The sequence below is a fragment of the Betta splendens genome, chromosome 21 (genome assembly GCF_900634795.4).
Source record: "Betta splendens chromosome 21, fBetSpl5.4, whole genome shotgun sequence".
NCBI lineage: Eukaryota > Metazoa > Chordata > Actinopteri > Anabantiformes > Osphronemidae > Betta > Betta splendens.
In genome coordinates, this window is record NC_040899.1 from 5,669,792 (window position 1) to 5,682,450 (window position 12,659).

Consider the following 12,659-nt stretch of genomic DNA (forward strand, 5'->3'; position numbering starts at 1 on the left):
ACAAGAGAAACTGGATGTGTCTGTTCACTGGGGTTGAGGGAAACAAGTTTTTTTTTCCTTTTCTAAAAAAGGTGCAAACATTTCATTAATATTAATGTGAAGTTAAAAACTTCAGCGATGCCCCTATTATTATGGGTTTATCTAACAACATAAAAAAAGTTACATCTATATTTGCTGATGCAGAAGATGTAGCTAAAAAGGTAAAAACATTACATTCTGTGAGAAACAGAAATTTAAAAAAAGAGGTCTACTGGTTTCAGGTAAGTGCTTTGATGGCTGCAGTGCAGAACCCATGAGCTGCCATTGTTAGCCTTCAACGTTTCATACAGTCATTTTGCTGCTTCCCAGCATCGACTCACTCTTCACTGAATGTGTGTCTGTTGTGGTTTTCCCTAAATGTAAGTGCTCAAGTGCAATCATTGCATTTGCTCTTTGCCCACTGCCGAGGACTGGGGAAAGGAGAGCTGCAGAGCAGTGTGTGGATATCTGACATGGTCCCCTCCCCCACTCGCATTACAGTGCCTATGCAGATAACCGCTTGTGAGATTAAGCTCCCTGGAGAATACCCACACGTGGAGCCCCGGCGCTCGCTGCCACGCGCATAAATACGCAACACAATCACACAGCTACGCTCCCCTCTGTGGCACAGCTGGCGATCAGCTGAGAGTCCCTCCAAATGACACGGGGGCCTCGACAGTAGGGAGGGGACAGATGGTTCCCAAGGCTAACAAGAACAGCTAACACAGACACATTGGCTGAAAAACACTAACCAAGTTGCACAAGAGAGAGGGAAAAGAGAGCAGTGGAGAAACTGGCTGAGCCAATAAAAAAACTGATTGCTAGGTCTTGTGCTCTCATGTTGTCTGTGTCTCTTACTTTCCATTTAGGTCACACAGTTTTTACTACTACTGGAGCAATATGATAAGAATAAAAAAGCACACAATTTGGCTCTTACATCTTTGCAGGCTGCAATCTGATTGATGTACTCCCCATCAGTGAAGATGATGTTTTGTCCGTCTGAGTGTTGACCTGGAGCGGCACAAAAGCACATGAGAGTGAATCTTGGGTTTAGGTTAAGCATTCTGGTGACTCAACCCCCTAAGGTGTTTGCTCAGTACCTGGCATGGTGACAGTCCCTTCGTGCTCCAGGGTCTCAGGATTGATCTTGATGGCAGACATGCTGTGGTTGCTTGTGTCTCGATATAACAAGTAGCCCTGAAGAGACAGCACAAACATTGTTATTGATTGTATCATTAGGTCTGTCCGTAATGTAAGCTATACAGCTACCGATTGTTATTATACAGAAGATGCTGATTTGTACTGAACAAATCAAGTAAAATAAGCATAGATACAAATTTTGCAACATCACTGAAGTCACATGCAATAACACAAAGACACACAGAGAGCATGTGACCTGAATGACTCTCTAAGACACTAGACTTAGTATCTCCACTACTTACCTGAGCAAAGCCCAACCATGATCTCTTCTCCTTTCGATTCCTGATTCGAGATGTGGAGTTGTATACATGGCCCTGTAGGTTATTGAACGCATGTGAGCTGATGGCAATCAACACATTTCAGAGCAGCAATATAGCTCTTTACAGAACATGCTTATGCAAAATTATCTTTAGTATAAAAAACAACTTGTTCTATTTGTCCTTAAGTCCTGAAAGTTGAAATGTTGAAAGTGTAAATGTGGATGTACATGGTTAGAGGAGCTGGACCTTGACGGAGTGTTACATACCCTAACGGTGCCACTGTATCCAGAGCCTACTTTGTAAAGTCCGTCCTTACAAAGCAAGTATAGGAAGGAGCCATCCGTCTGTAGAAGGCAGCGCTCATCTTCATCAATGGACACCTCCTTCAGGACCCACTTGTTCATCAGGGCTGCACGCTTTATGCCATTTCCAAACCAATCCTGAATTTGAATCTTTCCCACCAGCACAGCCTGGACACTCCTCTGCAACGCATTCAGGATGGTGGGCACCTGGGGACATATAGAAGGTAGAAGGTGGAGACAATGCAGGAAGTACAGAACATTGCTGATGACACACACTGGGATGTATTTTGTGAAGTAGCACTGATTTAACAAAATTCTTACTCAGTACAGCTACAGACACCAGAGTACTTAGTGGGCCTCAACACATTTTCACACACACACACACACACACACACACACACACACACACACACACACACACACACGCATCATTGCCTTAGCAGCTGTAACACACTCCCCATACATTTGTGCAACACAAACAGACTAGCACAGGCTCATGTACTGTAAGCCTTTGCTTCTCTCTAGCGTGCCTGCCACTGTGACTCACAGTCCAGTTAATGCCTAAAAGACCAGGAAGCAGGAAACAACGCATGTCTACTGGGAATAAGATGTGCTGTCTCTCTGCTAAGCAGCACTGGTAAGATAAGAACATGATCTTTGTGCAGGTAAAAACTTTTTGTGGTCAAAATATCAACAACAAACCTAAATAATGTGGTTACTGGTTGTGCTTGACATAAATGAGAATCAATTAAAAAGCAATAATAAGAAGAGAGAGGAACAACTACAGACAGAAGAGGCTAATTGGCGGCAGAGGGTTAAATAATCAGAGGAGCTTGACCTTTCCCAAAACTCAATTTGTGCTGTCCAGACACTGCCCTGAGTGTTCTTGGGCAAAGGAAAGACATGGAGCAACCAGATGTTACTTTGTCCACACAAAGTGAAAAAATAGCTCACATTACTTTAAGCAAATAAGATCAATCAATCAACATGTTACCTGTATGGTCTGGCAGGCATGGCTGCCGTTGTTGGTGAGGATAGCAGAAACGGCCTGTAGGATTTTGCCAGTGTCTCCCCAGGCGACCACCAGGCTAAAGAGACAGGCACATGACAGGGCAGTGATGGCCTGGCCTGTCGGGTCGTTGGGCCCCGTGCTCCTGACTGTGGTCTCCAACAACAACTGGAAGAGAGATTCTGTGGAAGCACACAAACAGTGGATAGGTTAGACCTCAATCATAGGTGTGTAAATAGGTCAGGCTGAAATCATTGTAGTCCAGTAAAGCACTGTCTCTAAATATAGCCTCGGAATAAACAATTACTTATATTGGCAGATTTCTCCAAGGGTCAATACAACTCAAGAAGAATCACCACAGTGATTGCACTGGGTTGAATTGTGACTGTGCGCACGAACACCTAATAAACGCTTTTGTGTGCATATTTTCAGCCTTACCTAGCACATCAGGAGGCTCGGTCTGGAAACCCTCCGGCTGTTGTCCCTGCAGCATGTCCAGCAAGGCCTGCAGGCTACGCAGGCACAACGTTGGGTGAGAGAACCGCGTCTCTTTTATCAGCTCGAACACACCACACAGACCAATGCCGATGATCTGCGGACAGAAAAGGAAAGTCTCAGGAAACTCTATGCTGCCACATCACTAAGCCATGGTTCTGATTTCATATGCACTTTAAATAAAACTGAATTGATAAGAGTCTTAAAAATTGGAGAGGATGATTTCCCTTATTAGCTTAACCAAATTACACTACAGCAAAATAAGCAAAATTCATCCATGAGCACCATCCATTCACTATTAAACGTTTCAGATAATGACACTTGAGCCACTTGAGTGCATGGAGAGGAAGAAGAGGACAAACGTTCGGCCTAGAAGAGGATGCTGCTCTGTCTGTCTGTATACAGCTTGTTATTGAAGCACATTGTGTCCCAAGTTGTTTTGCAACATTAAAATGGAAGCTTGGCATGAGAGTATAAGCACAATAGAACAGATAGACACAGATAAGAGCATGCCAACTGGAAAAGCCACAACTCACAGGCAAAGAACAGATTAGCAGATAAGCTATGGGTATCAGCTGAATGTCTTTTGCTGACTGACTGAATTAAGTATGTAACGGACAAATAATAATGACGCTATTACTATATGACGAACACATACATACAAAAGATCCCAAGCATATGGTGGATTAGACATCGTTAATATGCAGGATTTAAATAAATCCCCCCCAAAGCTGTGATGCAAGCAGCACTCACAGGTTATGTTATTAAACCTTTTATAAAGACATTACAGCACAACATAATTCTCTAGACATGCACATCATGAAATATATAGTCTAGAGATTTATAATAAGCAGCTAGCTGAATCTAAAATGCAACAATGCAGCTTGTAGATTCAACTGTTTTCTGTTTTAGATGATTGTGTTTTCGGCTGTTGTTTATTATTGATTTCGCCCAGATTATATCAGCATTTTAGGCATTTTAGGTGGGATAATGCATTAGAGCATCCTCAAGATAATAAGCGCAGGCTGTTTCCCGCTGTGATACCGAGGCCTGTACCACTGCACACGCAGCCAGGACCACCCCGTGCCCGCACCTTTGGCAGCTTCACGGCTGGCTCGCGGTACTCCTCCTCCTCCTCGCTGTCGGAGTCGCCGCTCTGCACAGAGCTCCTGGAGGCCAGCGCTAGGGAGGCCTCCCTCTGCTGCCAGTCCAGGACGCAGTGTCGCACATTGCAGTAGACGTTGAATGCAGACGGGTTGCTGTGCAGCTTGATGTCCGGCACGCAGAGAGCTCCATCTAGACTCTCAGCCTGTGGAAAAACAGTGGAGGTGGTCAGCAAAACCTTGGTGACCACAGGGGTATCATGGGTGCATCGATAAGCTACTTAGCACATCACAACAATTTAAAATCAAGTTTAATTCTCATGACTACATCCATAGCTCCCTTTTCTGACAGGCTTTTTTAATTTAAACATTATGCAGCCACTGTTGGTTGCTAGGATGAAACTTTAAAGGGTCACATTATTTCGGAAGTTGAGCAGTGACATCTGGTTAAAGTGTATAGGAGGCTGGACTTGTTTACAGCGCATCAAAGCATCACACTGCATGACAGGAACATTGTCAACACACCCACTTGCTCGCTGTGAATTGCACGGACAATAACCTGCTCTTTTCACACATGGGCTCAACCCGACATTACACCGACTTTGTAATAGAGAGCTGACACGGACAATTCTACTTATTGTCCGTTACAACTGCTTTAGACATCTGTGTCCACACATAAAGCTTCTCTAGGCGTGTGGATATAGGTTCAGCGATGCGGTGAATGTCTGAAAACGCCTTCAGTGCACATACAGAAATCACAGTAAATCACTGGCCAAGTCCACCAAGCGTGAAAGTGGTGTCGTCCTGACAGAGTCTGGCTTTTTGAGGACAGTCGCATCCAGTTCTCAAGAGCCCATCGCCCTCAAGTAAACCCAAGGTATTCCAGGCAGAAGCTGTTTGCCGTCTGACTTGGAACAGTGAGCGATTAGTGTAAAACCGGATCAATCTGTCCTGAAACCGTCATCAAGTCTAGTTACTGACACTCTCCTTAGTTTGTTGTCTCCTAAACATATTCACTTTTAGTAGCTCAGTCTGTACTGTAAGTTAAACACACTATCACAGATTTTGTTGAAGGATTTTTTAAGATGCTGCTTTAACTTCATGTTCACTTCAGAGGCTTTGGTTTAAAGTGAGCTACTGAACTCTTCTACACCACATGCATTGTGTCCTACTGTACCTTATTGAAAGAAATTAGATGGATAAGGCAACAGAGAAGATCTACAATGAAATCATGACAACAACAATTAGGCACTTACATGAGAATAATCATTATGATTACAGAAACTACACTCCAGAGAAACTTGATAGACTAATTAATAAGCTTTCTTCAGACCATCAAGCACAGTCTTTTTAACTACAACCATGAGGTAGCCTTTAGGGGAATCATATTGATTGGCACTGACTCTTTTGCAGTGTTGTGCTTTTGGCATCGCAATCACAGGGGATGATGTCATCTGTTTGGGGAGAGAGATCATTCACTCCCAGCTTCAACCAGCTGGGAGGGTATCGGCTCCCCACCCATCTAACAGCAATGTCTACGGCTCTCCTGCTCTACAGTAGCACACAGCACAGCGTTTCTCAGGAAACAGAAGCTAGCTAAAGAAAGTAGAGTATAAGTTAAACCAAAGAAGAAGAATCTCATCATTTCTCTAGTCTACTTGGCTTTAACAGCTCAACTATCAGCCCATAAATAAATGGATTTCGATACACTCTGATGAAGTCTGCCCTGAGCACTTCAGATGGTGCCTTTGAAACCTTTTCTCCAGGGCGGTTGAACGGTTGTGCTGTTAAATAATACAAACGTGTATAACACTGTACACTCCAGTTGACTTGCCGAGGCACATTAAACTGCACTACCTACAATGAATAATGCCCAAAAAACTGGGACTCTCACATGCATACCTTAAAATAATTGTAAGACTCACATTCTGGGGAAATGATGACAATGATAATTTTCACATTTGTTTAAATTGCTTGATATGAAGCTAAATGATAGAACCAATTTATTAAAATCAAATAACAATTAAAATTGTTTCATCTTTCCTTTTTTTAATACTAGTATGAGAGTACTGCAGGTTGTTATCTTGAAATGCAGCAGCCACTTTCGTATTAGTTTGCATTTAATTTTTGCACATGACTAAACAGCATGTTACCATGCTTTCAGCATTTAACCTATCTTACCTATTTGGATTCTGAACTGGGAACAAGTTAAAAATCAAATTCTCAAGAAATCTGTATTGCTACTTGTAAAATGTTCCTCTGGGTTCTCCAGCCATTGCTGCATCTTTGTATTCTAGAGAAATTAATGCCCAACGCTATGATTTGAGTAATGCATTGTTCTTTGTCATCTCTAATTCTTGTGTATCCAGGCACAGCTTTTAACCTGTTTGCACCACAGGGTTGAGGACATCCGATCCAATGCAGTCTTCTATAAGCAATAATACGATGCACCTTTTTGGTTCAGCAATCAATGTTTAACACAAGCATGGCAGCTGAAAGAGGGCATTCCATCTGTGCAGATGTCGCCATATGAATATTATGATATCCTAAGACCAAACTCAATCTTTACCATTTAGAGGAACTCCAATACAGTATGTATCTAGATAATGCCGGTCATTTCTAGGAGATGCCGATTGCTGACTCGTGAGACTGCACACATTCAGTTTAATTTTCATTCATTTTACAATTAAAACCAATTCGTAATGCAAAAACACAAATAGTATTTTCTGAAAATAAAATAAAAATGAGTATGAGCTGTGGGCTGGGTTCATTAGTAAGTGGAGCAGGAGTGGAAGCCTCCCAAAGTTCAAAGAGTCGTTCACAGTCGTGCTGAGAACAACATTAATGATTCATTTAGTAAAGTACTCATAGGAACTTTATTTCTGCCAATGCACTTATTAAAGTGATTTCTAATCAAATTGGCTTTGAAAAGAACAACACTACATATGCATCACTACTGTCAAACAGACTTCAGAAATTCTACAAAGATTATAAGGATATTATCATTTATGACATTATCCATTTTGTACCATGACAGGTTAATATAATTACAGTTTTGAAAAAGAAAACTCACATAGCAGCCTGTACACAAGACATTATATCATCCTCTCAATGAGGATGATGAGTGTTTATACTCTGTCTTTTTGTTCAGACTCTACTTTCACACAGCAGACAAAGAGGGAAAAGAGGGCCCTTTGAAACCACACACTTGTCTGACTACATTGAGGTGAGAGGTGTGACAGAGCAAGAGTGAGAACACCACGTACAAACACAGCCTGTGTAACAACCCACGTTTTTGCCAGCCTGCTAGCCTGGCCTCCCGCTCAAGTTCCCGTCTTTAAAGACGAAGAACAGATACAGCCACTCGCTGAACAATTTATCCTAAACCTAACCTAGAACCGAACCAACCCACTTGCCACTCTTGACTGCACTGCCTGACAGGAGTAGAGAAAAGATGACAAAGAAATACAGCTTCTGTCCACCTCTGCTACTGCCACATCACATGGTTCACATTTGCAAGTTAAATCTCAGTGACTAACATTATTACAAAACAACCACTGAGCAGGCTGCGAATGGATTTGTTGACATAGAATGATAATGGACTAGTGAACCTGCATCCATCCATGCAAAATCTCCAGCAAAGACCAAAGCATAACAACAACAACAACAACAACAACAACATCCTCTCAGTCTAGCATCCATCTTTGAATGAAGGAGATGGAGGCAAGCGACTGTTGCCGTGGAGATTTGGAACACATTAGGTCGCTCGGCAACACAGCCATCGTGCGGAAGCCTGAGCCACTCCCATGTGTCTCACATTGTGTTGATCCACCTCTTCAGCTTCAGAATTGCACAAGGTAGTATAGTGAAATATAATTATTTAAAAGAAATCTCAACTTGGCTCTAAATAATATACTTATTTGTCGCCTTCACCCCACGACACCTTTAAACAAATCTGGTAATAATCTTCAAATACAAACACAGCAGTTGTAGCGTTACATGAGACAAGTGTAAGATTTTAACATGAAGGCATCTGTTACCTTTGTTCTTGACTTGACTTTTGATTTGATCTTCTGTCGTCTTTTCAGCTTTTTCTTGCTCAAAGCTTTCTTCCCCCTGAAAACGCAGTGATCAGTCAGTGTTGCAATGGTTAAAGTAAAACACAGATCAAAGAGGGTCATGTGGGGAGGATGGGAGGCTACGTACCCAGTGGCCTACACATTCTTGCCAAACCAGTCACAGGGTTAAAAAAGAAAGCTAGTAATGTTCTCATTTGCTTCGTCTTCATCTCGCAGCAAAGTCACGTACATGTGTTTGGATGTGTCAGAGATGGCTCTAAATTTAGTGCTACACATGTTGCCGAAGCTTCAAAAGTAAGCAGAGGTTTGGTTTGGCAAGCTTTGAACTCTGTGAAATCAGGTTGACAGGCTGACTATCTCAAACACACAGAACCCGCTAGTGCAGCTGGTCAAATGGGTAAATCAGCTTCACATGTACCTGACTAGTGCTGTAACTGCTAATTTTACAGTTGAATAACCATCATTTGCATCGTTGCCCACATGCAGAGGACGGTCTCGTTTCTGTTTCGGTTTCTTGGCTGACTGCGTGACACTTGCATCGGTTGGTGGCAGAGTAAATCCACTCCTCTAGTCGTGCAGCATTTCCTGTGCCACTCACAACCACAGGAGCCTCAAACACATCGTATTAGTTATTCTCAGGGGCTGAACACATGTGTTCGTATTAAATGAGGGCGTTATGAAGAACTGACCTATCAATATGCTCAACAGTTTCTTTTCCCCTATATTTCAGTTCATGAATTAAAAATTAGCAGGAGATGCTAATTTTAATGCCACTGTGGAGCTTTTGATTGGCGTGTGAGGGAGGATGCTGCTACTCCGCGTACAACCTGAGCGACTACAATGACGTAACTGCCAGAGAAGCAAAGCAGTTCAATAACCTCCCAGCATGTGTCGATCAAGTGTCTGTTCAGAAGCAACACGCCACATTTATCGTGTGTCGTGGTGTATATCTGGCCATAATCAGCTGCAACCGCACAGAACTACAAATACGTGATCTACAGTAAAATAATCTGGACTGGGGCTGATGCTGCTCAGCCTTCGTTAGCTAATGGCTACTGAGGCAGTGACGCCGTAAGGCCTAAATACACCCATCTTATAAACGACACATTAAATTACATGAAATGACTGGCTACTGTAAACAATGCTGACAACCACAGAAGTTAGGATTTAGACTCGTTTCACGAAAAATCAGCAGAGGCACTGCAAGTAGCACGTTTGTTTACGTTTAGCTAGCTGGGTGGTAGCTACTAATGTTAGTCATAACAAATTAAAGTGCTGTCGTGACTGGCGGCCGGCTAGCTTGTTTCCGGACTTAAAGTCGTGCTGATTGTGCACTTTACTCGATACTGTCTCGTTGTGTGGTGGTTTTATTACAGTGACACCGTCTGGGAGGAGAACCCGGGGTGCGCTAGGGTGAACTAACGTTAATGCTGGAAAAGGGAAGCTAGGGAAGTCAACGCCAGAACGCTACCTAGCACGCTGATCCCCATTAAATGTTGCACAAACATTGTAGAGGGGGCATAAAGTTTTAAAAGGCGTCTAACATGACAAATGCGTCATTTGGTTATTAATTAGAAAGAGCAGTAACTTGGTCGCAGCTGACGCTTAAGTTAGCTTATCTTGCCAGCCACCGTTAAGGGTTAATGTTAGCTTGCGGTTGTTAGCATAGTAAGCTACACAGATGACACCAGCCTGTTAGCGTAGCCTGGGTATCGCGTTAGCCCCGATGTTCACTAGAGCCACTCACCTTCCTTGATTTATCCCCTGCTCTTTATCGTTGATAGCGGTTGTATAAATCCGCCTGTATCTTTCCGCCAGCGCTCGCCCTGAGAGTAAAAGCTGGTACCGAGTCCGACAGTCCGACTGGGCTCCGGGTGTCGGACATGGACCCATGCCCGAACCGACGTTGGAGAGATCGGCTCCTGCTCCAGAAATGACCCTGACACCCAGCCCCATCGACGGCGATGAGGAGGGCAGAATCCCTCCACCGGCAGCCGCTGCCGCAGCAGCACACATCATCGTTTTGGAGAACAATGCATATATCACACAAAAGACACCACAGCTGGATGATATCCAGCCATCAGACGCGAGGCAGCTGTCATTAAATCCGCCACATTTCACCCGAGATGTCCCTTCCGAGTTGCAGTAATACCACGATTACTATCCACGGTCCCCGGTTATTATAAGCGCAAATTGCAGGCTCTGTGGTGGCGCTACAGTCTCCCGATCCGGCCACAGCGTCAGCACGGTGGTCGCCCCCTGAAAACACGTCCTCTCAGGCCATCGCCGGTCCCCTCGCAGAACGGCAGAAACAGCGCTTATTTCCGAACGCCGCCGTGTCGAGTGTGGGCTTCGATTCGTCCCTGTGCGTCTTGACCCCGGAGCGGCAGCACCCTCAGTTGGGCTGCCATCTTAGCTCCATCATCCCTCCCTCCCCGGCGGAGCGCTGCGTCGCTGGCATGCCGGGATATTTTCACGAGCGAGCCGAGCCGAGCCGAGCCGTGCTATCGTTGCTCCGCGCCGGCGACCACCTCCCCTGTGCCCGGCCGTCTAGCTGCGATTCGCTTCGAATACAGGTCGATGACAAGACAAGAGACGGCAGAAAGCACAACACGCAGGATCGCCGTTAAAGGGATAATTGAGCACAATGTGCCGGGTCAGAATTTGGGCATTTATTGTGTTTAGAGGCAAAGGGCCCCTCCCAGATTTGTTCTAAAATTGGCACAGACATAGTTTGATCAAATGCTGCGTAGCGGCTGAAGCTCTGATGTCACCGCCGAAACAATGTTGCATTATGTTGAGGATGCTTTGACTGTGGAGCTCACACTTTCTCCCTTGTGATTTATAAGATTCTCGAAGCAGCCTGTCATAGTGATCAGTGTCCGGAGTGGCCACTGGTGCACCTACAGCAAAAGGACATGTTCGTGTGTTTGTTTGTTTGTTTGTTTGTTGTATGATTCAAATTGCATATGAATACTGGAGTGCCTACGGGATGCACCGCACAACTACGAGCACGTCTGATGGGGATCATTCAACTCTGCAGGCAGGTGAAAACACTTCAGGGTCAAGTGTGTAGAATTAGTAGGGAATGATTGCGAATGTGCAATATAATGCAACACAGGTGGATGCAGGCTTCATATTTATACACATAATGTGTCATGTAAAATATATACGAAGTATGTTTTTCAACGTGCTTTCAAGTGAATGTCTCTGCTGCCAAATTAATATATGGCGTCTATTCACGACAGGTCGTATAGATGTATGTGGATGTGGATGCACATTTGCATTTATGTAGGGAGAGCGGTGTACACAGGTCCAAGCGGTGCTTTATTGGCTGCGAGGCACTGCAGTAGCCCAATGACAGGAGAGGGCTTGGTCTACGTTCTCTTCTCATAGCAACCCAGGAAGCCTGCATCAGTTACGGTGCAGAGCCTCAGAGCGCTGTATGACAACCCCTGCCTAACTTGGAGCGATCGGTCCAGGCAGGAGGTAAAGAAGATCCAACGTCACGTGACTGGCCACACAACAAACACAAGCTCAAGTAGAGATTAAATATGTTTCCTGTACTTTTATATAGAAAATACTCTCTATTTTATTTCAGGTCAGACAGAGAGACTGCTTCCTTCACTGTTTCACCCTCCACAGGTCGTTCACTGAGTCCTGTATTGTCTTGTGTTGCTTTTAGGAGTCACAATAGAACAGGTTCCAGTGATCTCTGCTCCTTTAATCAACAGCAAACACACCGGGACACATGTACGTGTTTGGAACTCACCACATTCATCCGTTTGAATCCAGCTGAACAACCAGTATTGTGATCACTGATAATGTGGCTCTAGCACCCCCCAGTGTGCTATTTAATGAATGTATACAGCCACACAGGAGGGTGGAAGGGAACAGGCCTTTGATTAAACTTATCAGGACCAGCGTGTTGGTGACTCACTTAAACGGAAGTGATTGAACATGTTCCGCCTCCTCTGGAATGTGATATTTGCAGATGCCTGTTGGCATCGGCATGTTTTTATGGTAAATCTGCTCTCAGCATAGCACGGTGGCCATTCCAGAGGAGTCTGCATTCCTCTCACGCTGTCACACCTGGGAGGGGTTCACCTCCCGCTGCCATGCTGTCACACCCCAGCCCGCTATGCACGCTGCATACCTGTTAATAGGCGGAGAGCAGCCACTCCCAGTTATAA

At 44.4% G+C, this 12,659-nt stretch overlaps 1 protein-coding gene across 21 annotated transcripts in view; it reads right to left on the reverse strand.

The window, feature by feature from the left end:
* The window catches only part of mycbp2 (MYC binding protein 2), a 44,569-nt gene extending 33,487 nt beyond the window's left edge, over positions 1–11,082 (reverse strand). For 10 of the 21 annotated variants that reach the window (XM_055505141.1, XM_055505150.1, XM_055505149.1 and 7 more), the window contains exons 1-9: positions 10,214–11,081; positions 8,428–8,503; positions 4,378–4,593; positions 3,228–3,381; positions 2,775–2,971; positions 1,745–1,987; positions 1,461–1,532; positions 1,119–1,215; positions 956–1,029 (exon numbers count right to left, since the gene is read on the reverse strand). In XM_055505141.1, the coding sequence (XP_055361116.1) occupies positions 956–1,029; positions 1,119–1,215; positions 1,461–1,532; positions 1,745–1,987; positions 2,775–2,971; positions 3,228–3,381; positions 4,378–4,593; positions 8,428–8,503; positions 10,214–10,485 (1,401 nt within the window). In that variant the 5' untranslated portion in view covers positions 10,486–11,081. Of the gene's footprint in view, positions 1–955; positions 1,030–1,118; positions 1,216–1,460; positions 1,533–1,744; positions 1,988–2,774; positions 2,972–3,227; positions 3,382–4,377; positions 4,594–8,427; positions 8,504–10,213 lie in introns of all 21 variants that reach the window. The other 11 variants (XM_055505136.1, XM_055505139.1, XM_055505151.1 and 8 more) reach the window with 2 other exon arrangements.
* Positions 11,083–12,659: the final 1,577 nt, after the last annotated feature.